Below are 20,385 nucleotides of genomic sequence, written 5' to 3' on the forward strand. Positions count from 1 at the left end.
GTTTGACAATGGAAAACATTCGACCTAACGGGCCCAGGTCCACGCCCCTCCCGGATGTAGGCAAATGATTGGTTTTGTGGAGTCGGAAAGATCAGTAGACGCGTAAATGAACCTTCTCTGCAGGAAATAGGCGGAGTCTATCCCTGAAGTGAAGACAGGATTGGCTTCTCGGAGACCGCGCCCCCGAAAGGAGGGCCGGCGGGCATTTAGAAATGGCGTGTCCTTTCTCGCAACCTGTACTGTTCCACAACAACATGATTTGACTCGGGCCCTCCCTCTCTCTTTTTCTCTCCGTTGTTGTGAATATCTGTTCTGTATATCCTGAACGGCCATGAACCACTAAGCAAGGCTTTTACCCCAGCGTGGCGCAAGGCTGGCGGGGGTTGCTATGGCAAGAATCGGCCACGCCCCCACAGCTAGTTGGGTTTGCGCAGGCGGCCACGGAAGTGGGCCACAGGAAGCGGAAGTCCCGCCTCTTTCGCGTTTTCTCTTCGGAAGCGGAGGAAGCGCGGAGAAAACCAGAGTGATCCGAAAGCGCAGCGGCTGCCACCATGTGAGGCCGGTCGAGGCTAAAGCGGCGGGCGTGGGGTGGAGGGTGGAAATTTGGTCACTGACCGGTGGAAGGGGGTGGGGAGAACGGAGGGCTGAGGCAGAGATTTTTAGGGGTAAAGTGGCGTACTTTTCTTGTGTTGAGTTTGAGAACGGGCATGGGGCCTTTGACCCAGGATCGGTTCGGGAGAGGGAACAGCTTTAGCAGATAATGGGCTGGGAGCTTTCCAAGTAATTTTAAGGGGAAACGATTTTACGAAAAAGAACTTGGGAGAGGAGAGTGCGGACTTTTAGGAACAACGATTAGAGGTGAGGGACTATCCGGATAATTTGAGCTGGAGACGGTTCGCCTTTCGACCTAATTCGCAACTTTACGGATAACGAGTCACAGGAATGATTTTAGTTTATCCATTAAGCAATTATTTATTAAGTGCTCATGTATCAGGCACTGCTTTAGGTATATGAGATATATCAGTGAATACCCCTCTCCAAGAAAAGTTCCCACCTGCAGCTTATGGGGTGGGAAGAGGTAGATAATTAGCGTAATGATAATAAACAGGTAAAGTATATGGTGTGTTAGGTGACCAGGGCTATGAATAAATAAACAGAGCAGGGTGAAAACAATGGGGAGTGCCACTTTTGAGAGACAGTAACTAATAACTGTCACAGAAGGACACATTGAGAAGGCAACACTTGAGTAAAGAAAGTGAGAGCTCGAACCACAAAGATAACTGGGGAGGCATCCAGGCAGAGGAAAAAGCAAATGCAGGGGCCCAAGAGAAAAGTTTGCCTAATACCTTAAAGGGCCACCCAGAAGGCCACTGTGACTGGAACTGAGAGAGAGAGATGTAGGGTATGGTAAAAAATTTGGATTTTACTTTTTTTTAAATTTTTTTGGGAAACTGTTTTTCCAGGACCCATCAGCTCCAAGTCAAGTCTTTTTCAGTCTAGTTGTGGAGGGTGCAGCTCACAGTCGCCCATGTGGGAATCGAACCGGCGACCCTGGTTAGAGCACTGTGCTCTAACCAACTGAGCCAACCGGCCGCCCGGATTTTACTTTTTTACACTAAGAAGGGAGCCACAGGACGATTTTGAAGAGTAAGATGATGTGACTTAGATCTTGACAAAACCCCAGGACTGGTCTGTGGAGAACACACTATTGGGGAGCATGTGTGGGGTGCAGGCAGGGAGCTCAGTAAGACACTAGGAGAAAGATGATGGAGATTCAGGTTGTGGTAAGAAATGGTCAGATTCTGGATATATTTGACAGGCAGATGACAGGATTTGCTGTCAGGTTGTAGGATGTGCAAGACAAAAAAGAGTCAACACCAAAGTTTTTGCTCAAAGAACTAGAAAGATGGAGTTGCCATTGATGGAAATGAGGGAGGCTGTGGATAGAGTAAGTTGAGGTGGTTGGGTGTTGTGGATCACAACCTAGAACGTGCAAGATTGGAAATCACCATCCAGATGGTGATGCCAGCGAGGACGGAGCAGGAGGGTGGGTGTGTTGGGGAAAGGTTGGAGAGACACTGAGTGCCATGACCGTGCTCCAGCACCGAGCCCTCTCACCTATGGGTTCCATACTTGCCCACTCAGGAGCCTCCTTAACAAGCCCAAGAGTGAGATGACCCCGGAGGAGCTGCAGAAGCGGGAGGAGGAGGAGTTTAACACAGGCCCACTCTCCGTACTCACACAGTCGGTCAAGAACAACACCCAGGTGCTCATTAACTGTCGCAACAACAAGAAGCTCCTGGGCCGTGTGAAGGCCTTTGACAGGTGAGTGCCTGGGTCTATTCTGATCAGGCTGGAGAAGCGGTCCCAGCTCCCGTCTGAGGAGCCTAAATACCAGGTTTCTCAGAGGCCAGGGGAGTGAGCATCTTAAAACCCGCTGCCCCTCCAGCTGTGCAGTACAGTGGTTATGGGCATATACTTACGAGCCAGTCCTCCTGGGTTTATGTCGCCACTCTGTTCTTAGCGGCCACATGACCTTCGGCAAGTGACTGTCTCGTCCATGCGGTGGCAGTAATCATGGTGTTTGTAAATATTCAGTGGCTTAATACATGGGAAGTGTAGTAAGTCACTAGAAGTACAGCATCTGGCACACAGTATGCTATTACCTAGTTATTACATAATACGAGTGTGCACCCGTGCCAGGTACTGTTTCAGGCTCTGGAAATACCTCAATGACTAAAATACACATGGTTCCTATACTCAGGAAGCTTATGGTATAGATAGGGAAGCCGACAACAAATAATGTGTCAAAAAGACAAAAGATGAGAACTCATATGAAGAAAAGTAAAGCCAGGTAAGGGTATGGAGTACTGGGAAGGGAGTACTTTCTTAGATGGGTAATCAGAGCAGCCTCATGGGAAGAGGCAGCAATGAACAGACCTGAATAACAGAAAGGAGTAAGCGAGGGTCTGAGTGTTTCAGCCAGAGGGAGCGACTAGGAGTTTTCCTGTCTGGGCTTCAGTCTCCTTATAATACCCCTCAGAGAACAGTTGTAAGGACCAAATGATACTGGGTATGAAGAGCAAAGGGCCCCGTGCCTAATACATGACAAATGCTCAGTAAACATAGAAGCTGCATAGTTAGCATCTGGGAAGTGCTTTCTTCACTGTAGTGTGCTGAGGCTTGATTCTGGAATGTTCTGGCCACTAGCTATTATGTGACCATGGACAAGTCTTTCCCTCTGAGCCTCAGTTTCCTTTTGAGTAAAATGAGAATAAGAACAACAGGAAGTGCCAAGCACATGGAGGCAGATAGATCTGGATTTGAACACAGGCTCTGTCACTTCCAAAGTTTATGATCTGGGCTGAGTTCCCATCACCCCACTGTGTTTAGTTCCTGCCCTAGACGTGGGAGATAGCATCTCCTGGGTGAGGTGCAGTGAGGAGGTTTTAATGCTTAGAAAGTGCTCAGAAGAGGCCTGTGCGCGTGGTGCTTGCTCAGTAGGTTGGTGGTGGTGTGTGTATATATATTTATTTTATTTATTTTTTTTTTTTAATTTTATTTATTTTAAGTGTGTTTTTCCAGGACCCATCAGTTCCAAGTTGAGTACTTTCAATCTAGTTGTGGAGGGCGCAGCTCACAGTGGCCCATGTGGGGGATCGAACCAGCAACCTTGTTAGCACTGCGCTCTAACCAGCTGAGCTAAGCGGCCGCCCCTATATATATTTGTTTTAAATTCTTTTTTTCTTTCAAGGTGACTCTTTCTCCTTTTCCCCTAGTGCCTTCTCTGCCCGCATATTAGTCTCCTACCTTAGTATGTATCCTGCCACGTTTGACTCGCATACATACCTATATCTAGGGAGTCCTTTGTGGTGTTAGCTGACAGCTTTATTGAGGTATAATTGACCTGTCCTAATACAAAATAGTTTTTAAAATAGAATCTTCCTTGTGCTCGTAGGCATCTTGTTTTTCATACATATCAGTGGTCTGAGGACATCGTTGCAAGTCAGCTAAGACATTCTTAACCACCTTATTTATTTGCTTCATTATGTTGTTTTCTTGAGTGAGCAGTGTAATGCACAGTTGAAGCAAAATTCAAAAGATATAAAAGGCGCCCAATGAAGAGCAAGTCTTTCCTCCCCACCCCCCCAACTGCTGTCCCCAGGGTCCTCACCATGGCTAATCTCTCAGGTCTCCTCCTAGAGTGTCACTTGACTGTATCATACGTATAGATATGCATACATATAGATACCGTATAGGAGGATGTTTTTTCTGTTTATTTTTGAATCACTGCTAATGGCATAGCACACAGTTTTATTTTTATTTTTTTAAATTTTTATTGGGGAATACTGGGGGATAGTGGGTTTTTTCCCAGGACCCATCAGCTCCATGTCAAGTTGTTTTCAATCTAGTTGTGGAGGGCGCGGCTCACTGGCCCATGTGGGAATTGAACCGGCGACCTTGGTGTTATGCGTGCTGCACTCTAACCATTGACCCAACCAGCCATCCCAGCACAGTTTTAGACCTTGGCTTTTCCCCTTAATATATTACGTTGGTGCAAAAGTAATTGCGTTGTTTGCAATTGTCTTTAACCTTTTAAATCACAGTTACTTTTGCATCAACCTAATACCTCAGAAATGTTTCTGTATTGGAATGCTACTACTTTTTTAACTTATTTTCTCTAAATTGGTAATCTGTTCACATAATTCCAAAAACAGTAATAACAGTCCAATGAAAAGTTTCCCTCTGGCTTGTTTCCAGTCTCCCTAGGTGATTCCACTGCCACCATTTTTTTCTTACCACTTGGTGATGTTTCCGTGTATCCTCCTATCCCTTCACCTTGCTTTAGTGTTTCTTCATAGCAGTTACCACCGCCTGACAGCATATTACAGGTCTCTTTGTTCACTTGCCTAGAGTCCTTCTCCCCTCACTAGGATGCGGACCCCATGAGGGCAGGGATAGTGTATTTTAATTCTTTGCTATAGTCATTGTATTTGTCGAGTGAGCAGATGCATAGTTACCACATGTGCCCAGCTGGCGCCCTGAGGACGGGGACAAGGCAGGACTGCAGTGGAGGCTCATGAGCTGCCCCAGGGGCCTTTGGTTCTCCAAAGAAAAGCGGGTCCTTTGCTGATGCCTCCGAAATACTCGGAGTTAAAAAGCACCATTTCGTTGGCCTTCACCCTGTGCCAGGCCCTATTCCTTCACAGAAATGCTGTGTTGCTTCATTTTATTAATATCTTCACAGCAGCCCTATGAGGTGGGCCCTGTGAATGTCTCCATTTTACAGAGGAGGAAACCGAGGCACACAGGGGTGAAGGCCTTTGCCCGACCTCGAACTGAGGATTGGCAGAGGTGGCGTCTTGGCCCGGGTCCTACACCTTCCCCCAGCCGGGCAGTCTGAAGGCGGCCCCCTCACTCGCAGTGCCTCTCCACCCCCTGTCCCCACTAGGCACTGCAACATGGTGCTGGAGAATGTGAAGGAGATGTGGACGGAGGTCCCCAAGAGTGGCAAGGGCAAGAAGAAGTCCAAGCCAGTCAACAAGGACCGCTACATCTCTAAGATGTTCCTGCGAGGGGACTCGGTCATCGTGGTCCTGCGGAACCCCCTCATCGCTGGCAAGTAGGGGCCTCCTCTTGCCATCAGAACTTGCTCCCCTGTCCTGCAAAGACCTGCCCTCCCAGATGGTAATAAAGTCCTTTGTTTTTTTCTAGTGGCCTCTGTCTGTTCCCAGGGCCTTGTGAGTGGGGTGGCTTTGGGGGGAGGGAGGCAGCTGGGTATGGGTCCAAGCGCTGGGATCAGGACCTCTGAGCAGGTGAAGAGGCCCTGTCTGTGTCCCTTCCAGGCCTCAATTTCCCCATTTGTGAAGTGACTCGGATGAGGAAAGCTTTTGCTCTTTTCCTATTTTCTACCTTTACCTCGTCACCTTGTCTCTCCTTTCTCCTCAATGAGTCAGCCTTGCTTGAAATTTCTTCTGGTCTTTTTTTCCAGTTCAGTCAGGAAACATTCCCCAAGTGCCTCTTCTGTGTCCAGCTCTGTGTTGCAATGCTGTGGACGCATCAGTGCCCAGGAGAGCTCCCGACCTGCCCTCACTGACAGTAGGGGATACACATTTAAAGCACTTGGTACCCAAATACTAATAGCAATCATGCTATCACCTGCTGAGCTGTTGGGGTGCCAGCCCTACCCCCGTGCTGTTTAGACTTCCTCCCAACACCTCTGAGCAGGCACTATTAGTTATTACCTCTAATTTCCAGAAGGAGGAACTGAGGCACAAGAGAAGTTGTGTCACTTCCCAGGGACACCCAGCCAGGAAGTGGTGATGCTTTGATTCAAGCCCATCCTGTTCCTGAGCCTGTGGCTTAACCCCTGAGTTCTGCTGTCCCTCAAAGTAGAACCTGGTTACTCTTGAGAGAAATTCTCTGACAAGCTTGGGGAAATAGAGGTGAGAAAAGGGGCCTTACGTATTGGGGGAGATTCCTCGGATACACATCGGGCTTTCCCCAACCCAGAGCTCTGTGTTCGGTCTCTGCCTGCATCTCTCTGTCCTCAGATAGGGCTGACCGCCAGGTGGCTGCAGGAATTGGAAGGCCTGAGGTCAGGGTCTTTGACACTGAACTATGAAAGGCACGGCCTGAGTTACCCTGTAAGCCCGGTAGTGGCAAAGCTGGGGGCCCTGCAGCAGGAGAGGGTCTGACACACTGGGCGACAGCTGTGGGATTATAAAGTCGCATGTTTACCAGGTGGTGTAATTGGAACTTCCATCTGGGGGGTAGACACTAGAGCCATCCCATTTTACAGATGAGAGAGCTAAGGCCCAGAGAGGGTAATGACTTGCCCAGCGTCACTCAGGAAATGATGGAGCCACGTTCAGACTTAGGAAGCCAGGTCCTTATAAACAGTCTTGACCATGGGGGAGCAGGATGGAGCCACAATATTCCATAAAGTGGGAGCAGTGGTGCTGCTGCAGGACATATCCCTGGCAATTAGGTTCACGTGCAGGAGCAAGGACAGACAACCCCTGGAGTCACAGTCCTGTGTTCATATCTGTCCCACCTGCCCCTGGTTGTTGATGTGTCCTTCCTAGGAGATGGAACTTGGTTCCCCTGCCTTGCAGGCTGGTGGCAAAGATTCCAGCCTGGCACCCTGATTTGTGTCAATCTGAATTTCCATCCTCACCCAGCTCCTTTCCACCCAGCTCCTTGCCCAGATGGTTCCTGATCACCTCTGGCTTCAGTGCTGAAGGTGAAAGCAGAGGCTGCAGGAATAGCACCAGGCCAAGCGTTTAATGTGCATCATGCCTCAGACAGTAACCTAAGAGGAACTCATTGGACTCTCAGGCAAGGTACCATCATTACATCCATTTCCCAGAGTGGAAACTGAGGCACAGGGAGGCTGAGAATTTCCCCAAGTCACACAGCTAATAAGTAGCCAAACGAAGATTTGAACCAGGCTGTGGCCTGCAGCTTTACTCCTACATCACCTTTCTAGAGAAGCAGCCCTCAATATGTTTGGCACGCGTGTGCACACACTAATTTTACTTGTACACATTGCAAACAGTTAAATTATCAGGAGATCATGCAAACATCTCCAGTTGGGGTTTTCTCTTAGGCAGTGACGACAGTGGCAGCACGATATTCATGTTCTCATGGCAACGTGGCTGAAGATGCACAGTGCTACCCTCCAGGGTGTGCGAGGCCACTCTAGGCACCCAGCCCTGCATCCCGCCTCAGTCATGTCCCTTTATGGCCTGGCCAAGACGATTCACCCCACACAAAAACCCCACAGAAAACAACTGTTTCTCATGCTTTATTTACAAGGGCCCTACCCTCCCAGAACCCACAAGAGGGATCCAGCAGGGGCACCTCATGCTTAAAGGACTGAGTTTATCTGTCCAGGGAGCTGGGGACTCCAAGGGAAAGAATGACACCCAGGTACTAACTGAATCTAAGTGTGTGTGGAGGGGGAAGGATTTAGGAGTGAGGGTCTTGTGTGTATAGAGGTGGTCCAGCTACAATGAAGCTGTTGGCTTCCTCTCCATTTCCCAGTTCCCAGGGGCTGCCCAGGAGGGGGGTGGGATGTGTGGCCTCACTCCCTAGCTAGCAGTGGTCCTGGCCTCTGGATGTCAGGTTTCGGCTCTGAGCTGCCCTGAATTGCCCGTGTTTATATTTACACACTGAATCCTCTCTGGACCCCAGTGCCGCTCACATTTCTGTCTCCGAGTCTGACCTTCCCCGTGAGCTCCAGACCATTAGTCCCAGCTTGGTTCTCCCCACTCTGAACCCCATCTCCCTCTCTCCTCTCTCCACTGTCCCAAACCTAGGAGTCTTCCTGGACTTCTCTCCTTACTACACTTTCCTCATGTGATCCATAGCCAAATCCTCAGTTCTACCTTTCAAACAGCTCAAATCCAACGACTTCACACCCCTCCGTGGCCACCACTCTGGTCCAGCCACCATCAACTCCCACTGGCAGTCTTTGCACTAGGCTCCCAGCTTCCGTCCCCGCCCCTCATAACGTGTTCCCCCCACAGGGCAGACAGAAGGATCTGTTTAAAACATGAGCCCATGAGGTGCTCCTGCTAAGAATTTTCAGTGCACCTGGAGTAAAATCGCAACTCTCGTGCCCCTGCCCACTTCGCTCTCCCTTGGTGTTGGCTCTGACTCATCCCACTCCAGCCATGCAGTCCAGTCCACCCCTCTATTCCTAAGACACATCTAAGCTCCTTCCTGCCTCAGGGCCTTTGCAGGTGCTGTTCCTTCTGTCTACAATCTTGTCTTCCAGTTCTCAAAGCTGTCTCCTTCACCTCTTGCAGACATGGCTTAAAAATGTCACCTCAGAGATGTACTTCCAGACCTCCTTAATTCCCCTTCGAATTTTTCTTCATAAGCCATTCCACAGCGTATGTGTAACTTGATGTATTGCCTTCACGGTCTGTTTCCCACACTGAATTGTGAACTCTAGGAGGACAGGGCCCTTATCCTCTGTTTCCTTAACCCCCATTTCCCCAGTGCCCTCCACACAGGGCTTGGTATACAGTAGGCGCTCAATAAATACATGCTAACAACACAGGAATCCCACTGCCTAGCAGTAACTTTCCAAGACTGGGCTGGCAGCAGCATCCCCAGGCTCTGGGAGAGTTCCCGAGGACGGGACGCGGCCAGTGGCGACCTGGCCGCATCCAAAGCCCAAAGGCAGGGACACAGAGGCGCGCTCCGGGGGCTGGCGCTGCTCCTCGCTGAGACTGCGGCGCAGGCGACAGCGGTGCCATCCACGGCGGACCTCCGACTGCACCTGCAACCGAATGGCGCTCAGAGGCAGTGCCAGGCGCGCCGTTCCCTGCGCAGCCGCCAGAGGGCGCGGGCGGCGGGGCGGGGCTCTCCCTACCTCCTTGTTGATGAAGCAGTAGAGGACGCTGACCAGCAAGCCCTGCCAGAAGAGGCGCGCGGTTAAATCGGGGTGGGCATTATAAATACCCCTTGAAGAGCTCGGACCCTTGCCAGGCCCCAGACCACTTTGGCTGCCACCCTGCTCCCAGACTTTTGCAGTCAACTTCTCCCTGGCTCTCGGCTCCTCCCCTTGTCCCCCCTGGTTTGCTGATCAATAAAGAGGTTAAGCACAGGGGATCCTGGGTGTGATAACCGCTTCCCAATTTGGGCAAGCTGCTTAATCCCTCTGGGCCTCAGTTTCTTCATCTGGAAAATGGGGTAGTACAGTGGTGGTTGTGAGAACTGAGGTATTAATATGCAAGAAGCTGTAGTGCCTGACACATAGTGTTAAACCTTTTCCTTAATTTCATTATAACTTATCTTACCATTATTATACATGATATAATCATTATTAATTATTGATAAACCAACTTATGATTATTTACTTAATTGTTAATGATTGTTAATTCTTAATAAATAATCATTAGTTGTGTTATATTTGTATAAATGCATGTTTTACATAGGAATTTAAATAAATATAAAACTTTATAATTAATAAATCATTTGATACATTAATACAAATCAATTATTTATGTTATTGTTAAGATATTACTTGTCCTATCTCCTTGCTCCTGCTGGCTCCCACTCCCTGGATGCCAGCCTTCCACCATCACCACAGGTACTCTCTGTCACCTCAGGGATCTTGCACTTGAGATTTCTCTTCCTGGAACATTTCCTCAAAATATCTGTCTCCCTGGACCCGTCACCTTCATCCAATCTCTGCTCCCATATCTTCTTTTTAGGGAGGCCTTCCCTGACCCCCTGTCTGTAACCCCATTCTTCTTTGATCCTCACTTCTTCTATTTTCTTGCTTCCCCCCCCCTTCTAGGCACACCTCACCATCTGCTATTCTGTATATTTTACTCATATAGCTTGTTTAGCATCTGTCTCTCCCACTAGAGGGTAGGGACCATTTTGTTCTTGGCTCTATCCCCCCATAGTAAACCTGGAAGGGTGCTTAGCATATAGTAAGTTTTTCATAAATGTTTGCTGAATTTAATGAACAGCCTTGTGGGGAGACACTACTGTTGTCCCACTTTAGAGATGAGAAAACTGAGGCCCAACGAGGTAAAGCATAGTAGGGACTAGGGCAGAGCAAGCAAGTTGAGGCCAGTTTTAAATTTTGGAGTGAGAGCCTCCTTACATTTTGGCTTCAAGCACGTCTCTTGCCTCACCCTAGCTTCTACCCTGATGTGAAGGCCACAGAGCTGGGAAGTGACAGACCTGATTTGGCCCCATCCCTGTCAGGTCTCAAAGCCCCTGATCTCCCCCAGGAGGCAGTACAGCTGAGACCACCCAACTCCTGTCTAGGTTCCTGCTGCCTCAGCTCATCACAGCGCTAGGTCAGTATTTTGTGTGGAATGAATGAACCGAACCCCATCGTCACATCCCATTAAGTGGCCGCGCCAGAGGATGACTGTAGCCCTCCTGCCCTTCTGGGGAGAAGGGCCACAGGTCGAAGGATGTAGCCCCTGTGCCCAGCCTGAGCACCTGGAAGGAGCTGAGGACGATCTCAAAGCCGAGCTTGGCGAAGCGCAGGGTGCCCCGGGCCTGTTCCTCTGTCACGGGAGCAAACACCACCTCGTGGACACCCAGCAGGGGCACCAGCGTCAGCGTGGAGCGAGCCAGCCTGGGGGTGGCAGTGGTAGAGGGTGGCAGTGGTCCCGCGGCCCCGGATCCCCCATCTTACACCCGGAACCCTTTCCCTTCGTTCCTACTGTCCTCCCCCTCCCCCACCTCAGCCGGTAGTCCGGGCAGCGCATCTGCCGTGTCCTCAGCTTGGACACGACGACGCCAAGAATGCGGATAAAGATGAAGAAATTAATCTACGGGGAGAAACAGAAGCTGACCCAGCCCGACCCCGTCCTGGGAGGCAGAGGGTGGAGCCCCGCTTCCCAGGATGGGAAATCCCTGAGGACGGCCTGGAGGAGGCGGGGCCGGCCGTACCAAGATGGTCATGAGGATAGGGGTGCGTATTATCCACCAAAAGGCCTTAACATCGTTCCGCTCCCAGCACCTGAAGGAAGGGTTTTAGAGTTGAGATTGAAAACCACTAGATGCACGGGATCGCTCATTCATTCTCCAGGCCCCGCCCACCTTCCTTAATGCCACACCCACATTCCTTTAAAGCCCCGCCCGCTACTATCCAGGTCCAGGTCCTCATCCCGCCTCTTCCAGTAGTCTACGAACACGATCTTTCCAAGCTCCCATTCCTTTAGAACCCCACCCACATCCCCTCCAAGCCCCCAGGTGACATCGGAACCACCCCACGTTTCCATCACACCCCGACCGTGTCCCTTAAAGCCCCGCCCACCTCCCAGGCCCAGACCCAGACCCAGCGACTCACTGCGTGTTCTCGTACAGGTACCTGACGATCACCCAGGGAATGACGAAAAGAGCGGGGGCCCCTGTGCAGACCCCGACCCACCCCCCACCCCGCCGCAGCTGTCAGAGCGCGCACGGGCCCCGCCAGGCCCAAGACCCGCGGAATTCCCACGCCGGGGTGGGGAGGCAAAAGACTAGAGACGGGAGGAGACCTGAGGCAAACCAGTAGGGTAGTGGGGCAACGGAGGCGCGCTGGGCTGGGCAGGGGACAGGGTCGGGGCTCACCCCAGCCGAGGAGCAGGTAGTAGCGGAAGTGGCCCCCTTCGGAACCTCCCACAAGCACCAGGAGCCGGTGCAGGTAGATGCCCTCCACCAACAACCACGTGTAGTTGGCGCCCACGCAGTACTGGGTCATAATCTGGGCTGTTCGGCAGGCGACTAGAGCCTAAGGGGGTGGCCAGACAGGGAGGTGGCAGTGAGGGCTCCCCAGGTGCCCCCAAACAGTCTTCCACCTGGTTGTCCTTCCACCCCCATCTCTTGCCATCAAATATTCTCCTCCCACACTACATCACCAAAGGATGGTATCTGTGGTTGGTTTCTCTCACCATACAAGATGTCTCCCACTCCACCCTCTTAAACAATTGATATCTTCCATCTTGCTATCAGAATTCCCCCCAGAGCCCCCAAATATGGCCTCACCCACCGCATCCCCTAAGAATTGAATTCAACTACTCCACCTATCCAAAGGTTTCTCCCATTTCCTCACCCCTCTCCCACCAGCATATGGACTCTCTCACGCATGGTTCCCTAACAATTGGCATGGCCCAACTCATCACCAGATACTTTTTCTTACCTTTGCCCCCAGTCTCTAGTCTCTCCCACCTTGTCTCCCAGTAACAAACTGGTGTCTACCAAATCCTCCCCCACCAGTTAGCCTCTCCCATCCTGTCTCTTCCTCATCTCCAGCAGAAGACTCTTTCATTGGTGGAAAAGTCCAATGATGGGTAAGATAATGAAAGAAAGGAAATGGAAAATTCCAGTAAAGGAGGTGATGGTGTCAATAATGGAGGAAGCTGAGTTGGGAGGGCCCCCTCTCCAAATGTGTTTGGAGGGGTCAAAAGAGAGATACTGTTGATAGTGTAGGAGGTAGTAAATAGATTGGGAAACTCCTAGGCCCACCAGAGGAGGCAGAATCCCAATATGAGAAAGAGGGGTGAAGCTCACCTGGTTCCACAGGATCGGGGCCTGGCCCCCAGGTGAGGGGCCAGGTGGAGGTAGCAGCCGGTCTCGGGTGAGGATGGCTGCCGCCCGCAGCATGAAAGATGTGAACAGGTTGATGTGGACGTAGTTGCGAGTGCAGTGCAGCCGCCTGGGGGTTTGGGAGGCAGTCTGGAGACCCCTGGAGACCTGTCCTCCACTATCTAGAGCCCTTTAAACCACCTCATGGCCCATCTTCCCACAGAACCACCATTGGGTGCTTGTTGATGGTCTGGAGTCTGACCATTCCATCTTACTGGGCAAAGTGGGGCCCAGTCACTGCCACTGCCGCTCCAGGCTGGGGGGTCCCACCTGAAGAAACTCAAGATGAGCAGGGCTAGCAGCAGTGTGGCCAGTGACAGGGAATAGCCCACAGTGTACACAATCTGTAGCCGTTCCAAGATCAGCCTTTGGTCCTGTGGGGGTGGGGGACAAAGGAAAGAGCTCAGCCCTTCCCCCAGGACCAGAAGGGGCTAGGTATCTACCAAATCCTCCCCAACCAGTTAGCCTCTCCCATCTGTCTCTCGCTCTTTGTTTCTGCCCAGCACCCCAATTTTCTCTGGGGGATCCAGCTACTCTTATTTGAGTGGGACTGACTTTACCACTCAGCTCCAGGGCTGGATATGTGACCAGCCAATCAGAGCATTATATCTAACCCCCTCCACGCCCCCGCCGCCATGACACACACACACACACACACACACACACACAGAGTGATTAGTCCAGGGTGGGAATATGACCCAAACCAGGCCAATAAGAGTCAGTCCTGGGACATTACTATGCTGGAGCTATTGAGAACGAAGTTCAATCTCCGCAGTGTTGCTTGGTTGGTGGGATGTGAGCCTGGTGCTAATGGGGAACACCTTTTCCACCCCACAGAAAAGATGAGGCCAGAACAGAAAAAAACAGGCACGATATGGTGAGAGACAAAGAGGTTCCCAACATCATTTGAGCACCTAGATTCAGCTGTGCCTGAGGCTGTGGCCTTCTACTTTTCAATCACAGAAGCCAGTACATTTTTTTCTCCATCATCAAGCAAGTTTAAGTTGAGTTTCTGTCCCTTGGAACCCAGAGCTCTGAACAGTACAAGGCTCGGTATGAGGATGCTGCCTTTTCACCTTTCCTTGGACGTTCAATCTGAATCTCTAACCTGTTCTTACCTGAAAGGTCTCATTCTTCTCTGGGTTCTCACACTGAGAATGGTCTCTCCAAGGTCCCCATTGGCCATCACTGCCACACTGGCGGAGGACAAAGCCCGCAGCCACTGTAGGGGATCAGAGGCACAGAGAAAGAGACAGAGACAGAAAGACCAACTGTGATAAAATGGCAGAGAAAGAGAGAGCCAAAGTGATGGTGATGATAAAAAAACCTCATATAGCATTTTACACGCATTAATTAATATTCATAAGAAGGCCTATGGAATTGGTACTGTCATCAATCCCATTTTACAGATGAGGAGGTTGAGGAAGTTAAATAAACTGTCCTAGGCCACATAGCTAGTTAGGACAGGAAGACCAGGATGCCCAGAGACAGACTCAGAAAAGAGAAAGTAAAAACCCGGTGGTCCTCAGAGATACAGAGATAGAGGAGGGGCATTATGTGACAGAGACAGGATCAGGGTGACCCAGCCAGGGTCGGACATACAGGGAGAAACACCCAGAGAGGAGCAGGAGATGAGGTGTAGGTGAGCTTTGAGGGAGTGGTGTCTGGGGCAAGATTTAGGAGCTGTTTGTTTCAGGGAGAGCCTGGGGGCCACTCACCATGGCGATACCAGGGCAGGTACCAGGGGCAGGACGCACGGGCAGTGGCGTTAGGTGCAGCGTAGTCCCAGCAGACGTACATGTCGAAGGACCCGTTACAGGCGAGGCCTGAGGTGGGCGTGGGGGTCAGATGTCGGGGGACCTACTGCACCCTGAGCCCAATGCTTCGCCCCACCTTACACACACAAGCCCGGCCCTAGCCCCGCCCACCTAGAGTGGTCCATCCCTGCTTCTCCACAGCTCTCTGCCCATCGGACCCCAAGGCCCTGCCCATCCTTCCAGCCCCACTCTCGGCTCTGCCCCCACCCCATGCAAGTTCCCAGTGCACGTGCTTCCCACTCTGCGAGGCCCTTCCTAGGCTCCACCCCAAACCCCACCTCCTTCGCGGTTCATTTCAGGCTCTACCCATTCAGTGCAGCCCCACCCAATACCCTGCCCATTTCAAGCTTCTTTCCAGGCCTCTCCCACTAATCCGAGTTTCGCCCCAGTCCCCACGCTCTCAGCTCTAAGCCTTTCCCACCGAGGCCAAGCTCACCCAGGCCTCTCCAACCCAGCCCTCATCTACCCCAGACAGCTCCTCTCTCAGGCCCCGCCCGTTAGTCCTAGGCCCGCCCCAAGCCCACCCCTCTCAGCCCCAGCGCGTCCCGTCCACCCAGCCCACCCCTTTCCCAGTCCTACCCGCTGGGGACTCCGCCGTCTCCAGCGTCTCCTGGCACTCCCTGCGGTAGCGTTCCCAGCGCAGGTACAGCTCCCCCGCCGTCTGCCCCTCAGAGCCTGTCTACGGAAAGAGAGAAGGGAGGACCCCCCGACCGACACCCGCTCCCAGATGGTGTGGGCCAGACACCCGAGAGGGACTTAGAGGGGGGGCTGTTCGCTTTGCCCAGAGTCTTGGGTGGCTGAGAAACCTCTTCTAACTCTTGTGGAGTACCTAGAAACCACCAGGGGAGTGGCTGTGGGGGACTGAACACCTCCAGGAAAATTAGGGGAGTGGCTGGAAATCATCAGGAGGATTTGAGGGCGAAAGAAGAGAGACTAGAAACAACCATGAAAACGTGAATCTTGGCAAGTGGGGCAGTCTTAAAACTCTCTCGGCAGTGGGGGAAGACTTAAAACCTCCCCCAAACCTCCCTCCAAGCCTTGAACTCCGATAGCTCCTCGAGTCCTCACCTCCGCCATCCAGAGCAGCGGCCCCCACAGCGAGAACAGCAGTAGCAGCCGCCAGGACGGACAGTTTGTCATCGTGAGGGCGGCGGGGCATGGGGAGCGAAGGAGGTCCGGTCACGGAGGGGCAGCGCGGCCTGGAGGGTCCAAGAGCAAAATCCGGACCCTCTGCCCTCCGCCCTAGAGCCACTCGGCTCCGGAATTCATACACGCGGACTCGGAGGCAGCGCTCCCCGCTGTCCACACACGTGAGAATTTGGGGGGAGAGACGCGTGAGGAGGGGGCGAGGCTGGGATTCGACACGTGATTCCGGGGCTCACCCCCAGCTGTTTCTGGAGCAGCGGCTGTGGAGGGGGGGGGGTGTTTGCTGAGGGCGCGGTTGCCCTAGAGCTGTGCTGGGCGGAAGCACTAATGTCACAGGGAGTCTAGACCTAGAGACTATAGGGAACCTGGGGACCATCTTGGAAAGGAGGGCACAGAAACCGTCAGGCATGGAGCTTGAAATGACCCTCGGAATTCCCACTCTCGGAGCCCAAAGGGTTTTCAAATCGCAGATAGGAACCCGACCTTACAAACTTTCCTCACTGTGGATAAAGCCTGAGTGGATGGGACAACCCTCTCCTTAGGGACTAGAGAGGCGTCACACCCTGGGCTGAGGTTTGTAGGGACCCATACGTCTGGACATTGGTCTAACTCCCAACACCCCCCATCTAGCACCATGCAGGGAAAGCGGGGCCGGCAGGATCTCAGATGGAGCCCCAGAAAGGCAGACGCAGAGTCAGAGATGCATGAGACAGAAATATAGAGACAGAGATACATGGAGATAGAAGAGACGCACAGCAAGAGACCAGAAACTGAAAGACAGAGGCAGAAATGTGGGCTAGGAGACAAAGAGAAGAGAGACATGGGAGAGAGACACAGAAAATGGGGGAAAGAGAGATGGAGGTACAGAACTATCAAGAGACTAAATGGAAATTGGGATGGCCGGCAGCCGGTGAGAGCTGTGGTGAGCTGCTGTGAGCGGTCGCTGACCACGACGGGCAACCGACTGCCTCAGCCAGGGGGGAGCACAAGGCTCATAATACCAGCATGGGCCAGGGAGCTGTGTCCTACACAACTAGAATGAGAAACAATGGCTTGACTAATAACTTATGTGGACATTGTTTTGTGCTTGATAATTTGAAAATTAATAAAGTGAATGGTCATCTTGTGAACACTGAAAAAGAAAAGAAATTGGGAGACAGACACAGGAGGAAGAGATTGTGGGCACAGAGAGACAGAGAGACATAGTCACACGCTAAGAAACAGAGAGAAAGATAGGGACCCAGAGACTTGAGGGGGACATGGGGACTAGGATAGGGAGAGCCCTCACCTGTCCTGCTGCTGCCTCTGCTGCTGCCTCCACTGCTGCCTCCACTGTCTCTCCTAGGCTCTGGAATAGGTGACAGCCTGTGGTGGTGGGAGGGGGCGGGGCCAGGGCGGGCCAGGGAAGAGGAGGGGGGAGCTCTGGGGCAAAGACCCAGAGCAGGGGGCCAGTCACTTGTGAGTATCACAGTCACTCAAGATCACGTGGGAGAGCAGTCACAGAGTCATCATCCTAAGGATCCCCCCAATGCACAGTCTCTCAGTGTCCCACCCAGCCATCGCCCACAGAGCTGCAAGCAGTCACGCAGTCACAGGCACAGTGTCACATATAATCCCATTCACTTAGCCACAGAGAGGCTCAGAACAGAATCTCACAGACTGTTCCTCACAGAACATGTGTTCCTCACAGTCATTCAGTCATACAAGCTACAGTCACACCCAGAGAGCCAAGGTCTCTCACCCAAAGGTTGACAGTCATGCACAATGACACACAGCCACATATATGGGGCGTGGACTCCTCCCCTCACACAGTAACACAATCACAACGTTCCATAGTTCCAGTGATATTGTGTCAATCACACATTCATGGAGGTCGCATCACCATCTGTCTCCCCCACTGGCCTGTGTGCCCCGTGAAGACAGGGCCAGGGTGTCTCTGTCACCACTGGGTCCCCAGCGTCACTCAGCACAGGTTTGGGCACAGCAGAAAGGCTCAAAGAATGACTGTTGATGAAATAAATGCACACAGTTATATGGTTTCTCACATAGTCATATACTCTTTTTTTTTTTTTAAGGAGGGCGCAGCTCACAGTGGCCCATGTGGGGATCATACCGGCAACGTTGGTGTTATTAACACCATGCTCTAACCAACTGAGCTAATCGGCCACCCCGATATACTCCTTTAGTGACACAATCTGAAGATTATGCACAATGTTACACAACCACACACATTGTTTCACACTTCACATAATCACCTACAGGGTCTACTGTCACATCCTAACAACACACATTCCCCATCACTGAGGCACACACTTTCACAGGCTCCCAATGTCACATTGTCATACTGTCACCCTCACAGTCACATCAAGTGCCATGGTTGTACAGATATACCACTCTCTCCATCACAGACTCACCCGCACTCACAAGTCACACAGGATCACATACCAACATCCCACAATCACACACGAACCCACAGCCTCACGTGGTCTCATGGCCACAATCACACTAACACACACCTCACCATCTCCACTTCCAGTCTCTTCCTTTGCCCTAAAATATGGGGAACATCTGTACATGTCAGAGGTAGGACTTGGAAAGGGAGTCCCAGCTCTCAGTACTCTCCTCCCCCTTTAACACAAACCACCAATTCATGCACATTAATCATGCTATTAACATTTATGAGCACACACTCCCCTGAGACTTATAAGATAAGTGGGTCAGAGGCCAGTCTGCCCATTTTGCAGAGGAGAAACTGAGGCCCAGAGGCTCCAGGAGGGGCAGGGAGTAAGGGATGGCGTGAGGTCCAGCACCAAAAGGAGACAAGTTGGGGGAGGGGAGTGACTTGGGGGGGTCCTGGCTTCCTGGCCTCCAGCTGGCCTCCCTGCTCTCTGCCCCACATTCCTGGCGCCCTCTGGGTCCTGGGAAAGGCTCAGTTCACGGGGAGAGGGAAAGGGGTCAGAGATTGCCCAGCACCTCGGCACCTCAGGGAGAGGTTGGGGTTGGGAGGGAGTCTCTCCTTGGCCCCCAGAGGGCCTAGGGGTCTCTCTGGTGGGACTGCGAAGGTGGAGGGGGAAAGGCTGGAATGGAGGAGGGGAGAGAAAAGAAGGGAGGGAGAAGCAGAGGAGGGGAATTGAGGTGGTGAGAGAGACAGGAAAAGAAACCAAGAAAGATCGAAGACAAACAGAGACAGGAAGAGACAGAGACGAGAGAGACCAAGAGGAGGAGACAGACAGATGAAAAGAATTCGAAAGAGACAGAAACAAGGAGAAATGGAGAGAGAGAAACTAGGAGAGAAAAAATGGACCAAGAGAGGGAGACAGAGAAGAGGTATAAACTGAGAGAGATATTGAGAGATGAAGATGGAGAGGGTGAAGGGAGAGAGAGCCTGAAAGATGAAGTCTTAGGAGAGATGACTGAGTCAGGAGCCATGGCTCAGAACCCCTCAGCACCACCCCCACATCAGCCCCTCCAGGAGAACACAGGGCAGAATAGCACTGGGGGGGGCATGGAGGACAGGAGGGGAGATGCCCCTGCCCCTCTCAGCCCTCCTGGGGTCCTCTTCAGTCTCCCAGCGTCTGGGGAGAGGGCAGCACAGCCACACGGGCACTCTTTGGATCTTTGGAGAGAATTACGTAGTTCTTGTGCTCAGAGCTTCCGGAAACTGCAGGTAGAGAAGCAACTGTGCCCTCTCCTCTGCCCTTCTCTCTCTGTTGTCCATTTCTATCCAGGCCACCCTCTCTCTCTCTCTCTTTGATCTGAATTTCTCCTTCCTCCTTTTCTCCAAGACCCCACTCAGTTTGTCTGTCTTCCTCTCTTGCTTGCAGAGCTGTCTTTTCTCTTTCGTCCAGTTTCATTCCGCTCCTCTGCTTATTTCTTTTGCTCTCTCTCATACAGAGATCAACCTGTTTTTGCCTCTCTTTACACTTTCTCCTTTCTCTTCTCCTTTTTTCCCATCTTCTTGCTGGGTGCCTATCTGTTTCTCTCTCTCCATTGCCTCTGTCCCTGGGTTTCCAGGCTGTTGGCCCCTTGCCCCCACCCCAGCAATGACCAGGCAGTGCCCCCCCACTTCAGGATGCAGTGGTGGGGAGGAAGCTGGAGGGCCTGTGCCTCCCCCATGGGGCTGCCTGGCCAAGCAGAGCGTGTGGGAGCAGGCAGGGGCCTGGAGTGGCAGCAGATGGTGCAGGAGAAATGAGGCAGAGAGGGATGGAAAGAGGGGGCACCCCACGAAGACTGATGCCAGAAATGGGAGGTTGAGATGGCCTCCTGAGATTCAGGACTGCTGAGAGGAGGCCTGAAAGAAAGAGACCCA

General features: G+C 52.0%; 2 protein-coding genes across 2 annotated transcripts; one reads left to right on the forward strand and one right to left on the reverse strand.

Annotated features, from left to right (window-relative positions):
- Window positions 1-395: 395 nt before the first annotated feature.
- Window positions 396-5,714, forward strand: SNRPD2 (small nuclear ribonucleoprotein D2 polypeptide). Its single transcript, XM_019754873.3, has 3 exons — window positions 396-553; window positions 2,146-2,325; window positions 5,453-5,714. Coding segments are annotated over exons 1-3 (357 nt in total). The 5' UTR covers window positions 396-551; the 3' UTR covers window positions 5,628-5,714.
- Window positions 5,715-8,305: 2,591 nt separating this feature from the next.
- On the reverse strand, window positions 8,306-16,791 carry GIPR (gastric inhibitory polypeptide receptor). The gene is made up of 13 exons (XM_019754816.3): window positions 15,999-16,791; window positions 15,510-15,609; window positions 14,832-14,939; window positions 14,232-14,335; window positions 13,384-13,487; window positions 13,039-13,183; window positions 12,100-12,259; window positions 11,837-11,897; window positions 11,437-11,506; window positions 11,227-11,315; window positions 10,981-11,119; window positions 9,389-9,430; window positions 8,306-9,295 (listed from the first exon to the last, which is right to left on the reverse strand). Exons 1-13 carry the CDS (start codon window positions 16,068-16,070, stop codon window positions 9,086-9,088), a joined length of 1,404 nt encoding a protein of 467 aa, XP_019610375.2. The 5' UTR covers window positions 16,071-16,791; the 3' UTR covers window positions 8,306-9,085.
- Window positions 16,792-20,385: the final 3,594 nt, after the last annotated feature.

The sequence above is a fragment of the Rhinolophus sinicus genome, chromosome 8 (genome assembly GCF_057876585.1).
Source record: "Rhinolophus sinicus isolate RSI-liver-muscle chromosome 8, RSI-T2T, whole genome shotgun sequence".
Lineage (NCBI taxonomy): Eukaryota > Metazoa > Chordata > Mammalia > Chiroptera > Rhinolophidae > Rhinolophus > Rhinolophus sinicus.

Bases quoted from the DNA above. Each gene is read 5' to 3' on its own strand.
- SNRPD2 (XM_019754873.3), top strand. The intron at 2,326-5,452 runs GTGAGTGCCTGG...TGTCCCCACTAG, and splicing joins CGTGTGAAGGCCTTTGACAG to GCACTGCAACATGGTGCTGG.
- GIPR (XM_019754816.3), bottom strand. From the start codon at position 16,070: ATGACAAACTGTCCGTCCTGGCGGCTGCTACTGCTGTTCTCGCTGTGG. The intron at 13,488-14,231 runs GTAAGAACAGGT...CCACCCCCACAG, and splicing joins AGAAGAATGAGACCTTTCAG to GACCAAAGGCTGATCTTGGA. The intron at 11,507-11,836 runs GTGAGTCGCTGG...CCCTTCCTTCAG, and splicing joins TACCTGTACGAGAACACGCA to GTGCTGGGAGCGGAACGATG.